Below are 26,706 nucleotides of genomic sequence, written 5' to 3'. Positions count from 1 at the left end.
GCTACCCCCCCCCCCCCCACCCCTGCAGCAATCTGAGGTCCAGCTGTGCCGGTCCGTGAAGACGGAGCGTCCTGACCTGCACCTCCACATCCCCCCTCCACTATCTGGCTCCCTTTCCACTCCGTCGCAGCCCAGCTCTGCGGAGAGCCCCTTCTCCGTCATGCCTGGCGCCGGCACCCCAGTGGATCCTTTCTCTGCGCTTACTCCCCAGTCTCCACACCCTCAGTCCGCTGGCAGTCCACTGCAGGCCCTTTCCTCAGGCAAACCCCCTTCAGGCCTGCAGCTCGCCCCCCAGGGTCAGCCGGGCTGCTCCGGCCCACAGGACACGCAGCCCAGCTCCTGTAGGTCTCCAGCAAGCCTGCCCAAGAGCCCTCAGCACAGAGTCCCTGGGGGCTCCCCTCTGCTCTCTCCACCACACTCCTCCCCCTTTGGAGACCCTCCATGTAGTCAGAAGGGGGGGAGACGTCAAGAGCACAGTACTCCATCCCCTCTGTCTGCAGCTTCTCCAGGTGGGATGGGACAGCAGAAGCTTGACCTGGTTGGTATCCCCCCCAGTAGGGCTCCTTCTGCCGGGAGCGCAGACGTTATCTCTGGCTCCGCTACTGGCTTGCTGGAGTCAGGGGACAGACTGTTCAAGACCCCCATGACACCACGGGCCCAACAGGGCGATGCCACCAACCCCGCCGGCTGCCCCCTGCCTGGTGCTTCACCCAGTCACCTTTCTGAAAGCTTCCGCCAATCTCCCTCGGCCTCCTTTTCGGACATCCACGCTCAGCCTGCTCTCACCCCTCGGCCACAGTCAGGGGATGGCTGCTCTCCTCTGTCCCAGAGGCCTCTGCTACCTCAGGCAGACCCCAGCTCCAGAGTGGCTGCCAGCCCTCAGTCACCCCTCAGCACAGGCACTCTTTCGAGTGAAGCCTTTCCTACGCAGTCCCCTGTCCCCCCCTGCTTCCAGTCTCCTGAACCTTACTCTCGCCCTCCCTCGCGGCCCCAGTCCTGCGACCCCTTTGCTTCTCTGCAAAAACCCCCCCGGCCAACCTCGGTTCCCCCACAAGGCAACCTGGGCTTTCCAGCCTCCACTCTCCCTGGCCAGCTGCCTCCAGTGGCACCCCCTCTATCTTCCATTGGGGATCCCCTTTCAGGAAAGCCCCCTGGACCCCCTGCGCTGAACTGTAATCCCAGTATGGGTGTGTTTCCAGGGGCAACGACTCAGGTGCATGGGGCTTTTGGGGAATCCCGCCCTCCCCAAGTTCAGCCCCAGCCCGCCCAGCCTCAGGTGTTGAGTGCCGACAGCTTCCCCTCGCGATTACAGCCGCCAACGGGGGCATCCGAACCCTTTTCTATGCGAGCCCAAGAGGTGCCTCGCACCCCTGCCATACCGGGCTCTCAGGAGCCGCAGGAGCTGCACGTGAGTCAGGACCTGGCGACAGGCACTCTAAGCCAGTCGGACCTGGAGAAGCACCGACAGGTAAAGCATCACTTTTATAGGCAAATGTCAAAAGCACCTGTATGGCTTCTGATATGGGGAAAATTTTTGGACATGCTGTTTATGGAATTGGGTCCACATGATATTGACATGATGAAAGGGGACTTAAGTAGTTGCTAAGCGTGTTAAGTAATTTATTGCTAGAGAAGAGTCAGCCAAAGTTAAAAAAATAAATAAATAAAAATGGAACTGGACTATGAATCCCTTATTATATTTGGTTCAGGTATTTCTCACAGCTTTCATTTAAGACGGCTCAAAGACCACCGCTTCCTCTAACAGAAGCATGTTCCCTTTTTTCCCCTGTTCTTGCCCTTTGCAGAAACAGAGATTAAGAGAGTTGTTAATGCAGAGAAACTCCCTGCGACAGGAGAAAGCAGCAGCTGCAGCCAATAACAGCGCCACCCCCTGGCCAGGAGAGAACATGCCACCCTACCAAGCAGATAAAAGTCAACGAGCACCCCCACCTTACCCCCAGGTACAGGTCTAACTGCCATGTTGACTGTACCATACTTGTTTCTATAATAGGAAAACTTTCACTGATTTGTTTCTGCTATTTTAGGATAGAGCTGCTCTTGTTGCTGGTTATCCAGCTGCAGAGTTGGGCAAGAAAGCTGCTGTAAGCACAATGGGTGAAAAACTCGGTTGTCCCATCCCTCCTGGGATGCCTGCATTAACGGACGCTATTGGCATTAGGTATGAACATTATTTTATTTATGCTAAGAAACATGCAGGAAATGTCTTCTATTATTCTTTACCCCATTATTTTTCTGTGTTGCAGTATTAAATTGTACCTATGTTTGTTTCTGTGTGCCATATTATCAAATGCTTGCAAATTTTCCTCCCCTGCAGACAAACAGGGCAAAACAATCCCCAGGGCTTTCACCTGCATGGTCAGTTACCTGCCCAGTGGCCAGGACAAAGTGCGACTCCGCAGCGATTTCTGCAGCCAGCTGTGGTGGAGGTGGCGGCAGCTACGAGACACCACTCGTCTACCTCTGTTGGTGATTCACTTAACATTCAGAGGATGCCGGGAATTTCCAGCACCCTTGCCATGACAACTGGCCCTCCTGCTCAGGCTGTACAGGGAGGCCCTGTGCCTGGAACCCCTCCACAATTTATCGAGCTGAGACACAACATGCAGAGAGTGCCTCCAGGAGCGCAGTTCGTGGCGCGTGGTGTGCAGCCCCGGCCGCGTTTGTTCATACCTCAGCAGGACGTGGGCGCCCCATTTCCACATGCTTCTTTATCTGCTCCTCCAGCTCTGCTGCTGCCTGCTGCCACCCCACCTCAGGTGGAGGCAGTCAGAGATCCTGGGCTGGGTTTGCAGCAATGTGCCACCGTACTGCCCCAGCAAGCCGCTTTGCAGTCACCCCAACCCCAGCAGCAGCAACTCAGCACCTCTACTCCAAACCTAAGTATGTCCAGCATGCACATCCAGAAACCAGCCCCCCAGACTGGTACTGGAGAAGACCGAAAGGCTTCCTCTGTAGACCCAATGGCTATAAGGCCCTGTCACCTAGACATGCCAGCTGAACTTGATGACCCATTTGATGCCAAAGGGTTGGGGGGCACCGGGGGTGATGATGGCACTGAGGATGTTGATGACCTTGCCACACTTGACCTTGGCCCTGATAAGGGGGACGATGATTTGGACAATCTGGAAACCACTGACCCACACCTGGATGACTTGCTGAAGTGTGACGAGTTTGACTTGTTGGCCTACACTGACCCTGAGCTTGATCAAGCAGATCCCAAGGACACCTTTTCTGAGCAGCTTCGGTTGGTAGAGGCTGAGAGTGAAGTCCCAGGTGCCTCTTCCACTTCGGTTCCTGATGTTAAGGTGGAAGACAAACCAAAGCTGGATTTGACAGAGCAGAAATCATTAAAATCAGGCACGTCAGTCAGCGGTCCACAGCCAGTGTTGACTTCCTCAAGCATTCCTCATCCTTCTACACAGAATAGCCAATCATCAGAGGCCCAGAGTCTCCCGACACTTAAGTTGGAGGAGAGCAGCTTGATGCCTGGCCTTGAGGATGAAACCAGACCTAAGCCAAAGCAGCTGCCTTCTGGTGCCATAAAGGATGAGATGTCAGAATCTGTCTCCATGATATTAGGAGGGTCACCAAACACTGCCAAGCCCCACTGTGGGCTTGCTGCTCAGCTGCCAAACACGTCTGCTTCTCTTGGGACTGTTCCTTTGGGAGGTCTACCATTTAATCTCCCTGCAGACACAATTTCCTTTCCCTCAGACAATCTGCATTCAGACCTGGATGAGGACCCACTGGGGCTACCTGATGGAGGGGGGCAGCATTCTCCTGCTGTAGATTTGGACAAAGTCGAAAGCTCTCTGGAAGCCAGTGAGCTACCCCTACTAATCCAGGATCTTCTGGAGCATGAGAAGAAGGAGCTTCAGAAGCAGCAACAACAACAGCAACAATTGAGTGCCCTTCAACAGGGAGGGATAACATCACACCTTCGTAGCACCCTCCCTCAACAGCAAGCTCCCCTTTCTCAGGGTACCCCACAAGTTTTGCTGGCCCAGCAGCACCACTCACTTCCACAGGAGCTTATAAATCAACAGTTTCAGCCAGGTGTGGTGCCCAGACCACACTCACTTCCACCCCAGCAGCAGCCAAGGCTTTTGGGAGCAGCCGTGCCCCCGTCACCTAATCTTCCCATGGCTCAGCAGTCAGGAGGACATCAAATGATTGTCAGTCCACATCAGCAGCAACAGTTGGCAAAGCCACCTCTGGCTAACACCTTCTTCCCAGACACAGGTAACTCAATTCTTAAAATGTATTTTATGTTGTCTAGTTCATTGTTTGCCGTGGAACTGAATTCTTGACCCTCTGATGCTTTGTTGCAGATCTGGACAAATTTGCACCAGATGACATCATGGATCCTATTGCAAAGGCAAAAATGGTGGCACTGAAGGGCATCAAAAGGGTTATGGCTCAAAGTCCCATCGGAGTGCCACCTGGCATCAATAGGTACTTGGTCTTGTTCAAAATAAGACAACTTTCTATCTTTGTTTTGTGACTGATGTCAGTGCTTTACTCTCTCTCAGACAACAAGTGTCTCTCCTGGCTCAGAGACTGGCCAGGACCCCAGGTGCTACAGATCCCCAAGGCAGGCTCCAAGCAGGGTCTGCAAAGGTACCATTTATTTACTAATCCTTTATTCAGTCACAGATCTGCTGAGATGTAATGACAAAATAATCTCTGCCGTCTGACACAGAATGACCCTCCAGATTCTATCCTGAGAGTGTGCGGTTAGGATTTCTAATGGACTGTAATATGGTAATCTAACATGAGTTTTGCTTTGTTTTCCGTAGGAAGGAGAAACCAGTGACATGACCCAATCCAAACCTAACCCTCCACAGTTCGTGCAAGGCATTATCAGTACGAAATTAATAAATTTTACATTTTTGAGTAGGGTTTGAGTTCTTTTTGTTTGATGAGATCTCTCCCCAATTCAGATGATACGGAGCAGCACAAGTATGAGGAGTGGCTGCTGCATACTCAACAGCTCCTGCAGATGCAGCTCAAATTCCTGGAGGAGCAGATTGGCGTGCACCGCAAGTCCCGCAAGGCGCTTTGCGCCAAGCAGCGCACAGCCAAGAAAGCGGGCCGGGAATTTGCTGAGGCCGATGCCGAGAAGCTTAAGCTGGTCACTGAAGAACAGAGCAAGATACAAAAACAGCTAGATCAGGTAACTGAACTACGGAACTGACATGGTAGTAATACAGTGTTGCTGAGTTTGTGCTAAGGCTGGACAAGTAATGATGTTCTGTTTTGTTTGTTCATTCATTCATTTGAAACCCCCAGGTGCGCAAACAGCAAAAAGAGCACACGAGTCTGATTACAGAATACCGAAACAAACAGCAGCAACATCAACAAAGCTCCAGTCTTCTGACACCTGGCTCTTCTGCACAAGCAACTCGGGTCCTCTCCAAGCTGCCCGGATCAGTGATAGGGCAGCAGGGTGTGCCACTGTCAGGCCAGCCCCCTGTGCATGTTCCTCCTGGGGGGGTCCCGGTAGGATTGCAGCAACCGCCGCCACCCTTCCTTGGAGCCACTCAACCCCCACATCCTGTTACTATGACCTCGGGTCCCCATGCAGGTTGTTTTCCTCAGAATGCTGGAGTTCAGGGCCCAGATGCAAGACTTATGCAGGATCGACAAATGCAGCTTCAGCACAGGATGCAGCTTGTACAGAAAATGCGGCAGCAAGGACTTATGGGACAACAAGTAATTCCACCACAAGTCCAGCAATCTGGCCTGACTAATCAGCCAGCAGGTGCAATGGTTGCACCAACCCAGCAAAGTGTGATGAATAATCCGATGATGTCTCAACAGCATGAGCCCCAACAACAAAGCATGATGCAGCTCCAAGATCAGCAGGGGCCTGTGCCAGTGCAAAGCCTGATGGGAAGCCAAACTGGTCCACAACAGCAGCAGAATGTTATGGGAGAGCAAGTGATGACCCAAGGCAACAGTGCTGTGGGAAAGGAGCAAAGAATAATTGAAAACCAACAGATGTTGGTACAACAGCAGAGAGCCCAGGGTATGGTGGCTCAGCATGGGCTGGTGGGTCCGCAACAGCATGGCCTTAAGGGACCACATACCCAACTAACCCCACAGCAACAGAATATTCTAGCACAGAGAATGCTTCTTTCCCAACAGCAAAAGAAGGCAGGAAATGACTTGCCACAGCTACCCCAGCAACAAAAGTTGCAACAGCACCTGCCACAGCAGAAAGGATATATGAACCAGATCAACCTTCAACAAGACCTGGGCAGACAGCTGCAAACGGCACCGACGCAGTTGGACTCGGCTGAAAGTCAGGTCACCCTGGAAACGTCTCTCCCTGCAGGAAATGCTCGAGAAGGTCCTCAACAGCAAGGGGTAACTGAAGGTCTGCAGCTAGGGGTACAAAATGTTTCACATGATATTCAAAACCCTAAAGACAGTGGAATACTTAACCCAAGGACACCACAACAGCCACAAGGGTCTGTAATCACTGTCCATGTACAGCACCCTGGGTCAGTTGGAGAGGCATCAGGAGCGGTGATTCAGCAACAAACACCAAACACATACATGGCACCACAGTCACAACAACTTGCACAATTGCAGCAACTTTCCAGTTCCCCCTCTCCGTCAGGGATCCCACAACAACTTAGTTATCAAAGCAACCAGGGTGTTCTTTCACAGACTGTGCCGAGGCAAAGCAACCTGCAGGGAGAGCAAAACAATACTGCGCAGCAGGATGGACAACAAGCGTGTCGCATATCTCAGCTACAGCAGCAGGGTGCAGTTGTTGGTCAGAAGGTTGAGCTGCAGCCCCAGGATGGGATTGGGCAGCTACAGAGTCAGCCTGGCCAACAGGCATCTGGTGTGACAACTCACCCAAATCCGCAGCAACAACAGCAAGCCCTCCTCATCCAACAGCAGAAGCAAGTTATGATGGGACAGTTGGGTATGGTGAGGGGACAACAAAGTCCAGGGATGGTCCCCAGGCCAGGAATGACTATGGGACATATCCGACCACATATTAACATTCAAGCATTAATAGCCCAGAATCCCCAGCTCCGCCACTTGTCCCCAAGTCAAATACAAGCTATGATTGCCCAGAGGCATCAGATGCTGAGAATGGCCATGTCTCCGGGGCAGGCACAAGTCCAGGGACAGCAGAGTCAAGCACAGGGATTAGTAGCACAGCGACCACAAGGATTAGTAGCACAGAGACCACAGGGATTGGTAACGCAACAGCAGCTCCCCCAAGGAGCAGTGGGGCAACAAGCTGTGGGAGTCTCCCCACAAACCATGATGATGCAGTCCTCAGTGGGGATACCTCTGCAGCAAGGTGTTAGAGGTCCTTCCCAACAGTTACAACAGCCTGGTATGATGGTACAGCCACCAATGCAACTTTCCCAACAGCTACAGCAAAGAGCTCCAGCCCAATATAGTATCTTGCCTCAGCATCAGCAAAGAATGCAAGTGCAGCAGCAAGTGGCTGGGGGACAGATTACAATGGCTTTGGACACTCTAAGAGAGGGTCATACAAATCCTCGACAGGATTTGCACCAAAACTCCCCAGGAATTAAGCTTCCTCAGCAGCATAATGTACAGGCACAGCAGCAACAGTTGCAGCAACACTTTTTCCCACACCCTACAGGTGCACATCAGTCATCACCGACACAAGCATTGCAATCTCAACAAGCATCTCATCAACAAACATTTCAACCACGATTGCCAGGAGCTTCTAGCCCATTTCAGCCACCTCAAGCACCAGTCGGCTCAGAAGGCTCCCCAGCACGCTTGATATGTCCTGGACCATTAGCAGTAGGCACTACTTCAAGTCCAGCTTCAACCACCAGTCAGGAACAAGGCACACTACCCTCTTATGGCCAAACAGTCTCTGACACTGCAGTTGAGAATTTTGCTAGAAGAAGCAGTCCATTCAATCAAGTAGAAACCAGTAGATCTGTCTCAGGTGATGTGAATGGGCCTCCAGGGCAGCCAGGGCTAAAGTGTGAACATCTGTCTTCAGATAAACTACCCAATGAGGTACAAGCTACCACAATGCTAGTGGGCAGGCCACCACCTCCAATTGAAAGGAACACGCAGCAGCCCCCTTGTGTAGAGAATCAAACATCTCATCAAGGGGAAGAATCTCTAAACAAAATGTTTCTTCAGAACATTAAACAGGAGCCGAGGGAGGTAATGTGTGATCCGGATGCACGGAATGAGGCCTGTAGTAGGGTTGTAAAGAAGGAGAGCAGTCATGGGCAGGTGGGTCCTTGCCTTGTTGGCAGTGTCACTGGTTCAGTTTATTCCAACACCACAAGCCAGGAAGGCACAGCTGGGACTCCTGGCTTTCAAGCTCAGCAGCCTGGGACAGGACAGCATCTTCTACAGAAACTGTTGCACACTAAAAACCTGCAGCTGGTGGCCCAGCAGCCCTCTGACAACAACCACAGTGAGATTAATGGCCACATCAACAGCAAATTGGCGATGTTGGAGCAGAAGCTGCAGGGAACGCCATGCAACATGGAGGTATGATCCCCTTGTCATTGGTTTCTGAAGCAAATGTTTGTAATCTGTTCAAGATTCTTTAGATACAACTGTTCATGCTTTTTTACAGGACTTGCAGTCTATCAACAAGAAGCCTCCAGCAACCAAGGTTAAACGCACGTCCAAGGCTGTACCCAGTGCTCGAAAGAAGACCAAAAAGGATGAAGTAGGAAAAAGCACAGAGGCTTTGATGAAGCAACTGAAGCAGGTGTGTCAGAGCTGAACATGACCTACAGTCTGGTTTTCATAACCTTTATTCAAGGGTAATAAAATACGCAATTCTGTTATTCCAGGAGCTGTCTCTCCTTCCTCTAATGGAGCCCTCCATCACTGCCAATCTTGAGTTGTTCACACCTTTTGGCAGCAGCACAGGCAACGATGAAACAAAGCTGAAGGGTTCTTTCGGCAATGCAGTACTGGACAATATCCCTGATTACTACTCTCAGCTGCTCACTCAGGTAGAACATAGCAGGACGGTGTACAGTGTCTTTGTCTTGTTTGTCTTTGTCAGTCAGGTCCTCATGGTTCCTGTCTCCTCAGAGTCATCTTAGCAATCCACCAACACCACCCTCCTCTCTACCGCCCACTCCCCCACCATCGGTGCAGCACAAATTACTGAATGGGGTGACCACTGTGGAGGAGCTGTCTGATGAACAGAAGGAGACTGACCCTCCTGAGGAGTCCAAGGGTGAGCTGGTGGGAAAAGTGGGTTTTTAGGCTACAGTCTGTTTTGTGAAGAGCCAGTTTGAGTCCTTTTCTCTTTTTCTTCAGACACAGAGGGAGAAGGTGTGGAAGTGAAGAATGTTGATTTGCTCGCTGCTCTTCCCACACCTCCACACAATCAAAACGAGGATATCAGGTACTGTTGCATATAAGCACTGCATGCATGATCAGGGTGATTTATTTGAATTGTCACTCTGATAAACTGGTGTGTTTGATCATGTAGAAGCATTTGTTCTGTGGTGGTCTGTACAGACCGTGACTCTCCCCTTCCCACTTTATTTCAGGATGGAGAGCGATGAGGACAGTGACGCTCCAGACAGCATTGTTCCCGCTTCCTCTCCAGAAAGCATTCTGGGGGAAGAAGTCCCTCGATTTCCTGTGATGGAGGAGACAAAGATGAGCGGAAGCGAAAGGGCTGTATCGCCTGTCATTCCCATCATCCCGTGCTCTGCTATCCCTGGTATGAAATGTAATCCTCCCTAGTCCCTTAGGCTATTGTCATTCTTATTTTCGCCTGCTCTGCTAGAGAGCCCAGCTGTGTCCTGCTAGATAGACATGTTCCCATTAATTTACAACAAAGAAAAGGCTTTGATGTACCTGTTTCATACAGTGTCTCACTGACTTGTCTTTCTGCTTGACCTGCTTTCAGTTTTCCCTGAGACTAGGGCTTTCGAATCCGTGAGCTCACTTCCCGAGCATGCTGGCAGGATGGGACCAGGTTCGAGCCAATGGGATAAAGCCAAGAGCGGCGAGGTCTCTGTCACGTTCACGCTGTCTGCTGCTGCCGCTAAGGTACTGTGGGAGGGGAACCGCGACTCCTTGTCCCTGTACGGAACGTGGTCAGACCCACTTTACTGAGTCGTGTTCTCTCTTCTTCCTCTGAGAACAGAACCTGAACGCAGTGATGGTTGCCATGGCTCAGCTTCTACACATGCAGACTCCAGGGTCCTATGAGGTGGCCTTTCCCCCGAGCCCAGGCAGAGGGCCTGAAGCTGGGAAAGCCCTGGACACACTTGCTCCGGGTACTTTGCTTAGTATAACATTGGAGTAGATGCGTTAAGAGAGGATGCACAGTAAACTAATCTATGGTTATGTCCCCCTTTCTTGTGTTTCGTGCCCTTTGTGTTGATCCAGGTCCTTCAGATCCAGACGCCTCTAGACAAGGAAAGCCAGAGTGGGTGAAGTTTGATGCCTCCTTACCTGGCTGCACATTGAAGAAGCAGGTGGATATCTTGTCTATTGTCAAACAGGTGAGTAAATGTCCGGCTGTTGTAAATGTTAATACCTTTGTTTGCTTAACCAGTTGAACTTGATCTAAAGAGGATTAAATGGCATGTTTTACTTTCAGGAGTGCCTGGAGACAGAGGACACCATGGTTCAGCACTGTTACACCACCAATGTGTCTGACCTGGATGTGCACCATCTTCCTATATACCCAGTGGACGCTTCTTCGCCCCAGTCACCCGCCCCACCAGCCCCTCTGCATCCATCCTGTCCACCTCCTGCTCAAAGCTCATCTTCTCCACCTTCCAGTCCAGGGAAACCTCCAGTCAAATCTGAACTTGAGCAGGACTCTGCCGTTCTCCCTATGGCTGCCACACTGACGGACCCCACAGCTCCATCTGAAGATGGTGTCGCCCTGCTGGATTCCTCCCCCAAGGCCAGCAAGCATCGCAGCCGGTCGCCCTCTGAAGACGAGGACCTGCGGCCAAAGATGAAGAAGTGGAAGGGGCTGCGCTGGAAGCGCCTCCAGCTGGTCATCACCATCCGCAAAGGCAGCTCGCGGAAGGAGAGCAGCAGGGAGGTGTCCGAGCTCATGGAGCGCCTGCGCATCACACTGCGGCCCGACAAAATGCCCCGCGACCTTCGCAAATGCTGCTTCTGCCACGAGGAGGGTGACGGCGCCACCGACGGCCCGGCACGCCTGCTCAACATTGATGTGGACCTATGGGTGCATCTGAATTGCGCGCTATGGTCCACGGAGGTGTACGAGACGCAGGGCGGCGCGCTCATCAACGTGGAGGTGGCTCTGCGCCGGGGGCTGCGCACACGCTGCGCCTGCTGCCAGAAGACGGGCGCCACCAACAGCTGCAACCGGCTGCGCTGCCCAAACGTGTACCACTTTGCCTGCGCCATCCGTGCACGCTGCATGTTCTTCAAGGACAAGACTATGTTGTGCATTCAGCACAAGCTCAAGGGCCCCAGTGAGGAGGAGCTCAGCAATTTTGCCGTCTTCCGGCGGGTCTACATTGAGCGCGACGAGGTCAAGCAGATCGCCAGCATTCTGCAGCGTGGCGACCGTGTCCACATGTTTCGTGTCGGCGGCCTCATCTTCCACGCCGTGGGCCAGCTGCTGCCCTCCCAGATGGCTGCCTTCCACTCGCCCACCGCCATCTTCCCTGTGGGCTACGAGGCCACGCGTATCTACTGGAGCACCAGGGTGCCCAACCGGCGCTGCCGCTACCGCTGCCGCATCAGTGAGGTGGACAGCCGGCCGCTCTTCGAGGTGCGGGTGCTGGAGCAGGGCCAGGAGGATCTGCTTCTCCAGGATTCCACCCCTGATGGTACATCAGCCCTGTCGTCTTACTCTTAACTAGTCAGCAACAGTGAACGGGCTGTTAAAACCCTGAATCTGTCCCTCTTTCTTTTCCTAATGGCTCCTGCAGGGATTTGGGCCCGAGTTGTAGAGCAGGTTGCCAGCCTTCGCCAGGAGGCCGCCATGCTGAAGCTTTTCACAGAGCATGTGAAGGGAGAGGAGATGTATGGCCTGACCGTGCATGCAGTCCTGCGGATCACCGAGTCTGTGAGTTCTTCCAACCTGCCGCTCTGATGTTCACTCAGATGCGAAGCTGTCCTATTTAAACCACCTCTTATGTTATGTTATTTATTTATTTATTTTTTGAGTTGAACTACATTTGGACAGTGTAAACGCAAAACTAGTTTAGCTTGTGACACTCTTCCTCACTCCTCCCCAGCTGCCCGGTGTCGAGAACTGCCAGAACTACGTCTTCCGTTACGGCCGCCATCCACTCATGGAGCTGCCTCTCATGATCAACCCCACTGGCTGTGCCCGGTCTGAGCCCAAGATCCTCACCCACTACAAGAGGTGACCACACCCTTCTCTACTGTCAGATTTACAGTACAGTGCAAAAGTCTTAGGCAGTCAAAGAAAATGATGTTTAAATGATCACGTTGATGTAAAACTATATCTGGTCTCTCAACGTGTCGGCCATTTCACAACCTCTCCAAGAACCCTTTGCAGTAACCATTTAACATACCCATGTATTTTTTTGCTTGACCAATACCCCACCTTATTTGGCTAATCAATACGTCACTCAGTTACTTAATTAATAAACTCGTTGGGAATTGAAGCAGTATTAATCTAGCTGCCGAACAAGATCAGTAACTTTCCGGAGAACAGAAGTAGTTCTTGTTTTTTTAATTGTTGCTGTTAATTTGCATTTTGTTTTTTCCCCCTGAGTGAATATACATTTACTACTTGGATAAATAGCTTTGTACATTTTCTTTGACTGCTTAAGACCTTTGCTCAGTACTGTACGTCTGCACGTGGCTCCAGAGCAACTCCTCGTTGTATTCTCCAGCATATTGTAATTGGCCTTGGACAGACCTCCCACTCTTTTCCCGGTTAGGCCTCATACCTTGAACAGCACCAGCATGTCCAAGGCTTACCAGAGCACCTTCACCGGCGAGATCAACACACCATACAGCAAGCAGTTTGTCCATTCCAAGTCATCGCAGTACCGGCGCCTGAAGACCGAGTGGAAGAACAATGTGTATCTGGCCCGCTCTCGCATCCAGGGGCTCGGCCTGTACGCTGCCAAAGACCTGGAGAAGCACACCATGGTCATCGAGTACATCGGCACCATCATCCGCAATGAGGTGGCCAACCGGCGAGAGAAGATCTATGAGGAGCAGGTGGGGGGCTACTGTTGTTGGCATGGAAACCGGCACTGACCCTAATCTGTCATGTTTTCATCTGAGCTCTAAGAGACCCAAAGACGAAGGATCTCTGGTGGCTCTGAGAGAATGTTGCAAAAATACAGAGCTGATAAAGTTCCCCTTCATTTGAAGTGGAAGGAAAGTCAGTGTTATCACTGTTTTCTAAGACGGTGGGCAAATCTATAATTTAAGATTAAACTTGAGAATTCCTTCTGCTCTTAATGGAATTATAAATAGCTCTTGGTTGATTTAAAGGTACTGTCTTCTATATTTCGTATGTTCATTAAGATATTAAGTGAATTCTGGTAGTTTTGTAGCTGTTGTGCTTTCTGGGCTCTCTGTAGCTTCTGGGTACTTTCTACTGTAAATATATCCTTGAGGAAAGGGGTCTTAATTTTACTAGGCTTCTGAGGAAAGAACGCTCTGATAATCATTTGTGAGCCGAATTACATATGCTGCAGGTAACCATTGGGTATGATACTTTGAAATGCTTGGAGGACTGGGATGTTGAGTAAAATCGGTTGATTTTTTTTAGCTTAATTTTGTGAAAGCGGGCTGTTTCGTTTGAACTTGAGCTTGATCCTAGCAACTGGGGTGCTATAAGCTGTGTTTTGCTGTCTCTTCAGAACCGAGGCATCTACATGTTTCGCATCAACAATGAGCACGTGATCGATGCCACCCTAACCGGCGGCCCAGCCCGGTGAGCCATCCCCATGTGCCCGTTTACTTCTTTGTCTATTAGTCATTTTCACCCGTATGGTTTTACTCCTCTTGCATCCTCTCCCCTCCAGATATGTCAACCACTCTTGTGCCCCCAATTGTGTGGCGGAGGTTGTTACTTTTGACAAAGAGGACAAGATCATCATCATATCTAGTCGGAGGATTCCTAAGGGAGAGGAGGTAAAAGAACCAACATAATACCATATTCATTCTAATCTACAGTGTACAGAGAGCTTCATGAAGTTGTGAAGTGGCATCAGCTACTTGCTTGAAACTGAAGATGTGCAGAAACTAAGCTGACCTTACGTTTTCCTGTTACCAGCTGACTTATGACTATCAGTTCGACTTTGAAGATGATCAGCACAAGATCCCCTGCCATTGTGGAGCTTGGAACTGCCGCAAGTGGATGAACTGACCAGAGAGAAGAATGGGGTGACAGAATGAATGGAGTAACACCTTCATGACTAAGCTTGCCGAAATTCGACATCCCACCCAGAGCTGCTTCCAGTGAAGGCGCCTGTGCTTTTTATACATTTTGGCAGTTGCCTTGTGGTTTCCTGTCAGTGCCGTTCACGCTCTGGGAGCCAAAATTATGAAGGAAAAGAACTGGATCTGACATCACTAACCAGCCGCTGCAGCCCCCACCCTCTGCCGCTGCCTGGAGATCTAATAACAAACTATGAAATACGAGTCTTAAAGGATCTTCGTAATGCGTTCCAGTTAATGCCACAGTGATGTCGAATTTTACTTTCATGCCTTTAGCTGACTTTTAATCCCTCAAATGCTTTTCATCGACTCCAAAAGGGATGTGCTGCTGTCCAGTTATGTACAGTGATGACCACTGAAGAGAGAGTAGCACGTGTTTCCTCTGTTTTAGTATATATTTTCTTCCTTATTCCCCCAAAACATGGTCTCTCCCTGTGCATCAGTGATGATGAAAGATTGTGGTTATTGGCTGGACAATCTAAAAATCAGTGCATAGTGTGATAGACCAGAGGCAGTGAGACACACAAACACAGCCACCTGCTCCCTGAAAGCGGACAGTTTGAATGCATTCAGGGTGGTAATTCTGACCCAGTCTACCTCATTTGAGTCAATTAGGACCTGTAGGCTTTGAAAGCTGTAAAGGACTGCTTTGGGGGGGGGGGGGGGTTAGAGGCAGAGGTGGAGGAGACATTAATGGTTATTACTCTTAAAAAAAGCTGGGAAATTTAAGCAGGTTAGCTGTAATTTTTATAAGTATATGAAATAACATGGGAATGGTAAGGATAACCATGATATATTGACCATGCCCAGTCTGGGAAGGCCTGTGCATTTCAGAAACTGCATCAGTCAGAAATCAGTCCTGAATGGTGAACTCCCACTGTTATATCCGAGTCTCCATTTGAAGTAAAACATGATAGACATTGGATTTTGTGTATATACTCGTACATGATGCACAACGAAATCCCAAAATGTTATGGAGGTTTTTGTCTGATGCTCAAGACAAAGGGAATTTCACAGCGTTCCTATTGCTAATAGGCCATAAGAAAAGCTGACAGGGAGCCTATTGTGATGCTGGTCTGACGCCCCCGTTTCTGCCCGTCTTCTGACGAGCTTCTCCCAGGAGACCAGCTGTATGTTACTGATTACTGTAGTGAGGCCTACTTGACTTACAGCTGGCATTCTGACCTTTGCACCCCACAGCCAAATCCTTAGTCAATCATGTAAAGGTGATGGCTTTTCATTTTAAGGGCCTTTGGGGGAAAGAGTCTTAAAGGGCATTTAGTTAGTTTTTCGCTTTTTTGTGTGTGTGGGAGTGGGACTCTCCAACTGCACACACCTCTCCCCCTGAGGTAAGCTGCAAGTGTAAAAACTGTATATAAACAAGGGGAACAAAAGCTTCACCCCTTTTTAAACAATTAAAGTGAGAGAAATCATCCACTGGATATTGTTTTAATACAAGTATTAAATATATATATGAATATACACACATATAAATAGAACAGTCAAGAGACTATATGTATATGATTTTTTTTTTCCTTTTGCATTTAAGTTTTTTTCTATTAGCATTTTTGCTACGAGCTTGTATACTCCAGCAGTAAATTTTAGCTAAACACAGAAAGACTGTTTTGCCAATGACTTTGGCTAGAAGCAGGGCTGGATCACATGGAACAGATCTTATGAGAGGATCTCCAATCGGAGAGGTGTCTGCCTATTTTTATTTCAATAAATAAAAAGAAAAAAAAAAAAGATTGCAGGTAAAGGTGCAATGACGTGTGATGCGGTTGTGTAGGTTTGTTTCTCCCTTCCTACTTGTACTGTTGTGTATGCTACTGGTTGTGAATATGTACCAAAATGAGTCCCTGGATTGTTCAGAGACTTCCCTGTTATGTGCACTCCTCAGAAAAGAAGAAACTTTGAAGGTCTTTTACTACCCTAGTGTCGTCCTAACTATGCTTATTAATACTGGTAACTTTTTCTAGCCTATGAAAGTACAGTGTTGGATTAGTTTGTGTGGAATTACTATATATTCAGCCCATTTTTATATTGTGTGATTTGACTTCAGCTATGATTTTGCGAGGAATCATGTTCTCAGTCAGTCATGTTTTAATTACAGCCCTGATAGTAACGTGAACACGCACTGTTTTTGACCAACAAACCTTTCAGGGGAGTTGTTTTCTTTTCTTTTCCTCCTAGGTGACTGACAAAACGTGTTGAATCTATATATACATAAATTATTTTTGACTATCCTGTTCTTCACATAGCTTTTAACTTAAAGATTGCCTAAGTTCTTGAAGATTTTGAAAGCATTACCTTCTTTTTAAAGATGTTTAATCTGTACAGCAGAGTTACTTTTAGGAAAAAATGCTAAATAAATGATCATTTTGATTCTATGTGGCATGTTTTGTATAATTTTGAATTGTACATATTTTTGACAATATGCCCTTTTTATTCCACTTTTTCCTCTCCCTCTCAATTTACATCTGTCTCCACTTCTGTAAAGAAATAAAGATGCATTTTAAATATAAAATTGAAGGTTTTTCCATAAGTGTTTCCACGCCGTTTTCAGCTGCATAGGCAGTTACTACAGTTATTGGCAATTACACATAGAAATTCCCTCTCTGTCGGTTGCCTAGAGTATGTGGCTGACACCTCTGATAGTTCTTAACTTCATTTTAACATGCTGCTGTAAAATGTAAATTAAAAATGCAATGAGTTACAAATCATATAAACCCATATTTAACTGAAAATAGAACAAAGACAAGATATTGAATGTTTGAAACAGAAAAGTTATTGTTTTATGAAAAATGTGTGCTTAGTTTGAATTTGATGCCAGCAACACGTTTCAGAACAGTTCAGAAAAGGGACAGGGTTATGTTGACCACTGTGTTGCATCACTTCTTGTAACAACACTCTAAACAATTGGGAACTGAGGAGACCAGTTGCTGGAGTTTTGAAAGTGAAATGTTGGCCCATTATTGCCTGATACAGGATTTCAACTGCTCAACAGTTCAGGGTCTCCATTGACATTTTTTCGTTTCACGATGTGCCAAATGTTTTCAATGTTGCTCGAAAACCTGTGTATATCATTCAGCATTAATGGTGCCTTCCCAGATGTGCAAGCTACCCACCCCATGGGCACAAATCCACCCCCATCCCATCACGGATTCTGGCTTTTGAACTGTCTGCTGATAACAAGCTGGATGGTCCCTCTCCTCTTTAGCCTGGAGGACGCAGCAGCCATGATTTCCAAAAAGAATTTCAAATTTGTCAGACCACTGGACAGTTTTACATTTTGCCTCAGTCCATCTCAAATAAACTCAGGCCCAGAGAAGTTGGTGGCATTTCTGGATCATGTTTAGATATGGTTTCTTCTTTGCATGGTAACATTTCATCCTGCATTTAAGGATGCAGCCAAGAACTGTGTTTACAGATAATGGTTTTCGGAAGTGTTCCTGAGCCTATGCAGTGATTTCCACTGGAGAATCGTGTCTGTTTTTAACGCAGTGCTGCCTGAGGACCTGAAGATTATGACTATCCAATACTGGTTTTTGGCCTTATCCCTTGAATACAGAGATTTCTCTGGATTCTCTGAATCTTTTAATGATATACCGATATACCAATGATGAAATTCCCAAATTTCTTCCAATATTACGTTGAGGAACATTATTCATAAATTGTTGCACTATTTGCTCACACAGTGGTGAACCTCTCCCCATCTTCACTGCACAGAGCAGTGAACCTCTCCCCATCTTCACTGCACAGAGCAGTGAACCTCTCCCCATCTTCACTGCACAGAGCAGTGAACCTCTCCCCATCTTCACTGCACAGAGACTCTGCCTCTCTGGGAGGCTCTTTTTATACCTAATCATCTTAGCAACCTGCTACTGATTAATCTAATGAGTTGTGAGATATTTAACCTGGTGATTTGTTGACAACTTTTTCATTTTTTTATTGTCCCTCCCCTAACATTTTTAAAATACGTTGCTAGCATGAAATTCAAATTGAGCATATATTTATATAAAACAATACTTTTTCTCAGTTGTTTTTGTTGCATTTACAATTAAATATGGCTTATATGATTTGCAAATCATTGTGTTGTTTTTATTTACTTTTTACGCACTATCCCAACTTTTCTGGAAAGAGGTTGTAAATGATAACTATAAGGTAAAACAGCCAAAGTCTACCACACATTACAAAACGCAAATGTTTAAAGTTAGTTTACGTTTTACACCAGGACCTTACGAATACACTTAGGTACTACCCGGACTTTCTTCGAGATTGACGTTAATTCGTATCTGAATGTTGTCATTTTTACTGTGATGTGTTGACTTACATGGCTCTGAATCTCACTTTCACAAATTCTGCACTAACATTTAACCACTTTGTAATCACAATACTTATACGTGAAATAAATGTAATTTCTGCTCCATACAGTCGACGAGCTGAACCACTAAGGGAGGAAATTAGAATGATGACAACAAATAAGGGGCGACATTTAACACCCACCATAAAAATGACTGCGGTCATGATGCCTATAGCTGCGCATGCGCAGATGGTGTCAATACCGGAAGTAAACAAGGCGGGACGTGGTAGGCAGGTCTGTCAGCGTCAAGGCAAGATTTCAAAACCCGGCTCACCCACCCAACACCCGGCTGGCCGCGCAGCAGCCGCACAAAAGCAGCAGACGTGGAAAGTACGGGTGCTACGAGGTCGTGGGTGGTTAAATGCGCGGACAAAGCGGACCCGGCGAGTTGGACATGGAGAGCGTAAGTAGCGACGGGTGTGCACTGCTCGTGCGCGAGCGGCCGCGCGGGGTCCGGACGTCCGAAGGTCCGGGAAGCTGTACTCACAGATAGGGGCAGTGTTAGCTTCGCCGCTAAAGTGTGCGTATGCTTATTTATGGTGTTTGATTTAGTGTCTATAGACTCAAACAACAGCCCAGTGCGATATTTTGATACATATACTTTATATAACACGCCACAAATATACTAAGCACAAAAATGCAGTAATCATATATACACACACCATATAGTATGTGCTGTATGGAAGGGTGTTACAATCGCCTGTACAGTAAACGCAAGCTCAGTAAACAGCAGTATAGTTAATGCAGGTAGAGTATAACATAAAATTCAGCACGCTGTCTGCGTTTGAAGCGGGTAGGGTGTTCCGTCATCATGCCACCTGAACCGCCGTGGGTGTCCGATCGGACGCAGTCACCTACTTACCGTGGTCTCATGTCACCCACTGATGGGAAATCTGTGGTTTGTCTTTCGGCCTTCGCCCCTGTCCACCTTCCAGACCGTATTGATTTACAGGTTCACCTTCGCCTAAATCGGCACGTGCTGCTTAATTGATGAACTGAAATGTAGGACTTTGACCCTTCCCGACTGGAACATACGTAATAAGGACGATGCTTTAAATTTGGTGTGCTGTTCCTGCTCTGCATTAGGACCGTTTTGCCGCGGTGATCTGTAAAAACGTTGTCTGTTATATATATATATATATATATATATATGTGTGTGTGTGTGTGTGTGTGTGTGTGTGTGTGTGTGTGTGTGTGTGTGTGTATGTATGTATGTATATATATATATACTGTATATATGGGAGATAACCAGTTTAACTATGTCAAGGTTTAGAACATCGAGGAGTTAAAACTGAATATGACGTCGGGGGATCGACTCTAAGACAAGACACTCTCAAGCCTAATGTTCAGTAACACTTTAATCGATGCAGTAGTTACACTTTTACATTTTACTGTGAACCTCTAGACACTTTCCTTGGCTGGTTGACTGACAGGTTGATTTGTTTGGACTGAGGTGGCATATTTTGGGAAATGTGCCAGAGTAAGTGTTTTTAGTATCATCCTTTTCTTAAATTATTGAAATTCCAGATTTATTATTAATCATCTATTAATAATTAACAATAACTTTATTATTAATTTGACCTAGCAGAGGAAGGCTTTGCTTACTACAGTAGGCATCCCATAATATAATTATAAGCTCTAGAAGTGTGTGTATGACAACGGCTGGAAGCTCATGGTTAATCTGTTTTCAGGTCACTGCTCTTCCTGATGACCTGGAGGGGAAAAAGGAGATGGCAGCCACAGAGGGTATGAACTCTGCGGAAATGTTCATGAGGGACCTTGAGTTATTATTGTTTGTTTGTTGTTTTATTTAATGGGGAAAATGCATATTGATTGCATTGCAGTAAATATGCCAGAGGTAGCCAGAAGGCTAGTTTTCATCTGTACTCCCTGGGTTCTTCTCTTTGTTATAAGATCACATACAAAGATAAAACCATTCAATGCAATAAAAATCATGAATGAATGATGGTCATTTCAAAATGTGCAAAGGCAGGGAACTTTAAGCACCTGTCTGAATGGAAGTCTAATATATCACAAAGAACACACTGTGAGTAACTTTCCTTAGAAGAGAGATGAGATCGATCAGAATCAGCACTCTCTCTCTCACATTTCCTATGAGGGCAGATGGACCTTAATGGTCCTTTTGGGGCTTTTGTGCCAAAACAGAAAAGGCCCCTCTTAAGATCTGCTGTATGTTTATGTGATGATGGCAGCATCTGTGTCTTGTCTAGACGCAGATAAGAATGTTTACACACGCTTCATGAAATCCCATCGCTGCTACGATCTGGTGCCCACCAGTTCAAAGCTGGTTGTGTTTGACACCTCACTGCAGGTGAGATTCTTAATAGCTCTGATTTGTTTAGAACTTTTATATTAAAACACAAAATCCAGGAAATTGTTTTGGATAGACAGACAGAAAAACATCTAAAGTTTTTCTATTCTTTTTTTCCTTCAGGTGAAAAAAGCATTTTTCGCTTTGGTGTCCAATGGGGTGAGAGCAGCCCCACTATGGGACAGTAAGAAGCAGTGCTTTGTGGGTAAGGCCTGCTACTGTAACTTTGTAAATGGCCACATTTCACCTGGGTCACTGTGCCCTCTCTAATGATGCTGCCTTCACAGGCATGCTGACCATCACTGACTTCATCAACATCCTGCATCGCTACTACAAATCTCCTTTGGTAAGATTGCCTTCTGCTGGACTCACTGTTATTGCTCCATTGCCCCTGAATTCTCAGAACCACCAATTCAGGATTTCTGTAAAGCCAGTAGGTCACATGTGCCATGTTGAAACAGAGCATGGTACTTCATATTTTGCTTCCTTCTGCATGTTTCTGGTGAAATTGCAGGTTCAAATATATGAGCTAGAGGAGCACAAAATAGAGACATGGAGAGGTAAGCACTTTTTTTGTTGTTGTTTTCATCAAAAATATGTACACAAACGAAAGCTGAAAATGGCCCCTCTATTCCCCAGAGGTCTATTTACAAGACTCCTTCAAGCCCCTAGTCAGCATCTCCCCTAATGCCAGGTAAGCACTCCCCAACTCGCTCACCAGCTGCACTGAAACAGGCAAATCTTTTCTTCACACTCCCATAAATAATGTGTGTTATCTGAAATATAATTCAGAGATTAGGGTCTAGTAGATCTGGTCATATGTCCTTCACCTGTGTGTTTTTTTTGGTGCTCTGGGGATATGCTGTTGCTCTGGTCACCAGGAGTACCAGGGTATTATGATGAGGTTTTGAGTTGAACAGGAGGCTCCTCCAGTGTGTCACTGCAGACCTGCCTGGGTGAGACATTGTCTCAGCTGTGCTGTCCTTGCTCCCCTTGAAGTCGGTGACCTTGTGTCACAGGTTTTAGTTTGAGACAGAACATGGTTTTCGTCTAGTCAGCGCCACTCACAGGGCGTCCTGCTCCAGAAATAATAGAATGGTTGCCCAAGTTGTGGACGGTTTAGGTGGACGAGTGTGTCACTGGCTGCCTCTCTATCTCTCTGCCTGCCCCCCCAGCCTATACGATGCCGTCTCTTCTCTGCTGAAGAACAAGATCCACAGGTTGCCCGTCATTGACCCTCTGACAGGCAACACCCTCTATATCCTGACGCACAAGAGGATCCTCAAGTTTCTCAAGCTCTTTGTGAGTTGCCCGTTCCTAGCTGTGTGGATGCCATCACGCCGGCCCCATTCACCTGAACACCGCATAACTGCAGCTCCTGCATCCCCATTTGCTGTCCCTTCATGATGACCTCATTAACATGCGGAACTCGCACCTAATTTTCAGTGTCTCCGTCCCCTTTGTCCTCTCCTGCTGTAGGCAGCACGACATGCCTCCAAACTTGAATAATGCAGATTAGCAGCCCCTCCCGCAGTGTGTGTGTGTGTGTTTTTTTTAATCTAGACACCATGTTTGAGTAGTGTAGCTCTGATATACATAGACCTAAATTCCTTTTGCCCTTCATGAATGTCTTTCCCTGTTATTGCTCGGACATAGCTAAACTGGGACCAACCCAGGCATATCTCTAGGGGGTACATTCTTCAGGAAGGCCACACGCTCCCGTTTCATTGGTGGTTTTGGTCGACATAATACTCTCCTGGCTTTGGCAGCTGGTATGTGAACATGGCCTCTGTCTCCCTACCCCCCCCCCCCCCCATCAGATTTCTGAGATGCCCAAACCCGCCTTCCTAAGTCAGACACTGGAGGAGCTGAATATCGGCACCTTCCACAAGATCGCCATGGTGCATGCTGACACGCCCCTCTACACAGCGCTGGGCATCTTTGTGGACCAGAGAGTATCTGCGCTACCAGTGGTGGATGACAAGGGTGAGGGGGGCAGGTGGCAGGTGGCAGGAAGGGTCCTCATTAATATTCATGAGGAAATCATGTGACTGGTCATGTGTTAGTGTCTCTGCAGCTGTATGGACGGCTGCAGAGTACATCTGTCTGCCTGTACATCTTCAGTGGTGTGGATTTATAAAAGAATTAAATCAGTAATTAGTAACAATGTTTAAAAAAGATATCTCAGTATTAGTATCACTGTATTATTGTGAAAGAACTTTTTTTTTTTTTTTTTTTTTTACAGGACGAGTGGTGGACATTTACTCCAAGTTTGACGTCATAGTAAGTATTGAGTTGGTGTTTGTATGTCCAGCCTTGCTTGTGTTCTGCTTTATTGATCAGGGCGTCGGGGTTTGCTGGTCATCATGCTGTCAGGGGGGGAGCTGAGTCCCTCTGTCGGGGGGGGGGGGGCATGTACCCCCCAATATTTAATTTGAATATTATTCATCCCACTCAATAAATTGACCTTTTATATTTAAATTATTGAACAGTGACCCCCCCCCCCATATCAAACTCTCTCCTACTCCATTGCATATTAACACTGGGACTCACACGCTGACTTGTACTGGAAATCAGACTCTGCATTCTCTACTGAGAGATTGGTCTGAATTTTCAGATGTTTTAAGTTATTATCATGTGAAAGAGAAAATACATCCTCAGTTCTATGGTTTTACAAATCAGGACGTAATAAAACTGGTCCTTACCAGTTATTATTTAAATTATTTGTCTAACCTCAGATGTAAAACAACACAACAGATTCCACAGTGTCATCATTTATTTAACAAAAATTAAGCCAAAATGGAGAAGCCGTGTGTGGGGGAAAAATAAGTACTAATTTAAAAACTTGCTGATGATCAATTAATCAAGTGGATTAACTCACTTAATTCCTATGGAAGCACCAGCGGTGTACTTAATTTTTCACACACTGCTTCTGCATTTATGACTTAGATTTTGTTAAATAAATAATGACAGGGTGTAATATGTCATGTGGTGTTGTTCATCTGAGGTTGTATTTACTTTATTTTAGGACCTGGTAAGTATCAGATTTTTTTATATTATGTCCTGATACCTAAAACCTCAGAACTGAAAGAGGTTGTAGTTTCTTTTTCACATGAATGTACATACATACTGAATTTGTTCAGCACTTAATCACGCAGCGGTTTTCCGTGGAACCGTAACTGAGGCGTGGAGGAAGCGGACGTCCAACCCAAAGTGAACGCGCCCTGAGTTTGTGGTGTCTGTCCAGAACTTGGCGGCCGAGAAGACCTACAACAACCTGGACCTGTCGGTGACCAAGGCACTACAGCACCGTTCCCAGTACTTTGAGGGCGTCCTCACGTGCCACAGGAGCGAGACCCTGGAGACCATCATCAACAGGCTGGTGGAGGCCGAGGTACACACCTTCACCTGGCCCTCATGTGGAAAACCTTTAAGTGTCCCGGCTGTGTGAACTTGTCTTGCTCCCCCACAGGTCCACAGGTTGGTGGTGGTGGATGAACAGGACGTGGTGAAAGGAATTGTCTCCTTGTCGGACATCTTGCAGGCTCTGGTGCTCACTAATGGCGAGGGGGGTAAGTCTGGCAAACCCTCTGGTTTTTGACTGCATGTAATTATGTGGCCCAGTGCTATAAATCCATGAGCTCAGTCGAATGTCCAGAAATGGTGCAGTTTAGCTTCTGTTTGTAGGTACCGCCTGAAGTTGGAGTTGGAATGAAGGTCTTCCGGCTCTTCCCTTTCGTCTGTGGAACAGCTGGGAGGCAGAAGTGGGTTTGAAAAGGGAGAAGCACCAGCAGCTGTTATCCGTGTTCTACACGCCCCCTTTGAGCCCCGACTCTGCCCCTTTGAGCCCCAACTCCACCCCTTTTGAACCCCGGTTTCCACCGCCTCCTGATACAAGGGAGCATCCGGGATTTTGAACAGAGCAATAATCACAAAGTATGATTCACTGAAACCAGGCCACAGGGTCCACTGGAGCACGGGGCTACTGGAATCGCAGGGCAGTCTAGAGCAGATCCCTTCCCAATATCTACTTTTACCTTTTAGGCATATGAGTAAAAAAAATACAGTTTAAACATATTTATGCAGTTACTTCAGTTAGAAATGATTCTCTCTCCATTGGCGACGTGATGATTTCACCTGTTTAGAGGCATACATTGTTCCGTGCTCACTTAGGGACGTCATGTGGGTCTGATGCCTTCAGATGGGGGTCATGACAGCAAGTGCAAAAGCTGACCAGCACTGCACACCTGCTGTCTGAAGTTTGCTCTATTACTATAGTTTATACTACAAGTTTTTTTTTTTTTTTTTTTTTTAAATTTGCGAAGGATACAACCATTTTGAGTTTTATGGGATCAGATTATCTAGACTTGTTTGATATTTGACTTAGATATTTGCCATCATTAGTGGAGCATTATTTGGGTATACCTTCAGTTTTATCCTTCCTCTGACTTTTATTTTGTGCATTGGCTGTGGCTACACCTTGGAAGTATGGATATTTAAATTAACTTTCACAGGAGTTGCAGTCCTCACCCACCCACTAGGTGTCAGCCTCTGCGTTCGCAACCAAGTGCCAGTTAACCTAAATGTGTCGGGCTCAATGAGTATAAGTACAGAATGTTTTGTAGGGACAGGGTTGATCCCCAAAGGATTTCACGCAGCGTTCTGCTATTTAGTCAGTCCCTCCTGCATCGTTAAAATTGCTGTCAGCGGTGGGATCTGGCAAACCAGATAAATCATCAGAAATAACTTCATGGTGAAGTCAGCCTTCAACACGAGACGAGAGGCTTCTTGAGCGATGCTTAGGAGCTTTCTGCTCGAACGCCAACGCAGAACGCACACTTAGGTGATCTCACTGTGATCCAGTGCTTGCAATGGATAAGGCATGCTGTTTGTTTGACCACAGGAATCCAAGTATAGTGAATAGGAATACGTCAGAAGAGATTTCTCTGCATTTCAGAGCTTGCAGTTTTATTATATATTCAGTATCTAAATCAAGAACCGTGAGTCAAGTAGATGTTTGTTTAAGGTTACATTGCTCAGATTTCCCTTGTACCTCTTGCTGCATCTTCTCTCCACGGTCATGATAGGTTGGGGATGGTGTGTGGAAGGTGGCTCAGCAGTGCAGCAAGGCATTGGATGAGAAGCTTGGGTAAAAATTCTGGGTCTCAGCAGGGCGGACAAATGCCCACTTCGTTTGCGCAGCCATGCTCACTGAAGCATTTGAGAGACTCCTTCGCCAACCAGACAAACCACAGAGCGCGCAACTTTCCCGTCACACAACTGAACGATCATCGTATTACCGATGCAGGTCCCGCATTCACAGCAACGTGGTCGGTCTTGACACTGTGCCAGTGACAGATCTGCAGTTAATTAGATTCTGTTTGGTATTTCAATACATGAATAAATGTATGTGTTTATATACAAGTCATAATTATATCCATATTGTTTTTTTTTCTAATTCTATCAATATTAAGCATGAGCAATAAATTGTGCGTTGTACAATGTGTGGTCTCTGTTCCTGCCCAAACGTTCTCTAGTCTTTGATGGTTCTCAAACATAC

General features: G+C 47.1%; 2 protein-coding genes across 4 annotated transcripts in view; both read left to right on the top strand.

Moving 5' to 3' along the window:
• The window catches only part of LOC111854313 (histone-lysine N-methyltransferase 2D-like), a 33,211-nt gene extending 16,233 nt beyond the window's left edge, over positions 1-16,978 (top strand). For all 3 annotated transcript variants that reach the window (XM_023832177.2, XM_023832194.2, XM_023832185.2), the window contains exons 32-55: positions 29-1,468; positions 1,806-1,961; positions 2,046-2,179; positions 2,336-4,263; positions 4,353-4,476; positions 4,554-4,641; positions 4,821-4,887; positions 4,965-5,197; positions 5,314-8,544; positions 8,633-8,770; positions 8,856-9,020; positions 9,103-9,250; positions 9,334-9,421; positions 9,570-9,745; positions 9,935-10,077; positions 10,175-10,307; positions 10,420-10,535; positions 10,634-11,849; positions 11,952-12,088; positions 12,261-12,391; positions 12,936-13,221; positions 13,872-13,945; positions 14,037-14,145; positions 14,288-16,978. In XM_023832177.2, coding sequence (XP_023687945.2) covers positions 29-1,468; positions 1,806-1,961; positions 2,046-2,179; positions 2,336-4,263; positions 4,353-4,476; positions 4,554-4,641; positions 4,821-4,887; positions 4,965-5,197; positions 5,314-8,544; positions 8,633-8,770; positions 8,856-9,020; positions 9,103-9,250; positions 9,334-9,421; positions 9,570-9,745; positions 9,935-10,077; positions 10,175-10,307; positions 10,420-10,535; positions 10,634-11,849; positions 11,952-12,088; positions 12,261-12,391; positions 12,936-13,221; positions 13,872-13,945; positions 14,037-14,145; positions 14,288-14,380 — 10,554 coding nt within the window. In that variant the 3' untranslated portion in view covers positions 14,381-16,978. The remainder of the gene's footprint in view (positions 1-28; positions 1,469-1,805; positions 1,962-2,045; positions 2,180-2,335; positions 4,264-4,352; positions 4,477-4,553; positions 4,642-4,820; positions 4,888-4,964; positions 5,198-5,313; positions 8,545-8,632; positions 8,771-8,855; positions 9,021-9,102; positions 9,251-9,333; positions 9,422-9,569; positions 9,746-9,934; positions 10,078-10,174; positions 10,308-10,419; positions 10,536-10,633; positions 11,850-11,951; positions 12,089-12,260; positions 12,392-12,935; positions 13,222-13,871; positions 13,946-14,036; positions 14,146-14,287) is intronic.
• A 2,049-nt stretch (positions 16,979-19,027) lies between these two features.
• On the top strand, positions 19,028-26,648 carry prkag1 (protein kinase, AMP-activated, gamma 1 non-catalytic subunit). Its single transcript, XM_023832204.2, has 13 exons — positions 19,028-19,217; positions 20,506-20,560; positions 21,046-21,146; positions 21,270-21,351; positions 21,434-21,492; positions 21,661-21,706; positions 21,786-21,840; positions 22,322-22,448; positions 22,967-23,132; positions 23,392-23,429; positions 24,394-24,540; positions 24,619-24,718; positions 24,834-26,648. Exons 1-13 carry the CDS (start codon positions 19,176-19,178, stop codon positions 24,842-24,844), a joined length of 1,029 nt encoding a protein of 342 aa, XP_023687972.2. The 5' UTR covers positions 19,028-19,175; the 3' UTR covers positions 24,845-26,648.
• Positions 26,649-26,706: the final 58 nt, after the last annotated feature.

Source organism: Paramormyrops kingsleyae, chromosome 8, assembly GCF_048594095.1.
Source record: "Paramormyrops kingsleyae isolate MSU_618 chromosome 8, PKINGS_0.4, whole genome shotgun sequence".
Lineage (NCBI taxonomy): Eukaryota > Metazoa > Chordata > Actinopteri > Osteoglossiformes > Mormyridae > Paramormyrops > Paramormyrops kingsleyae.
The sequence above is the reverse complement of the archived record's forward strand: the minus strand, read 5'-3'. Positions and strand labels throughout refer to the sequence as shown.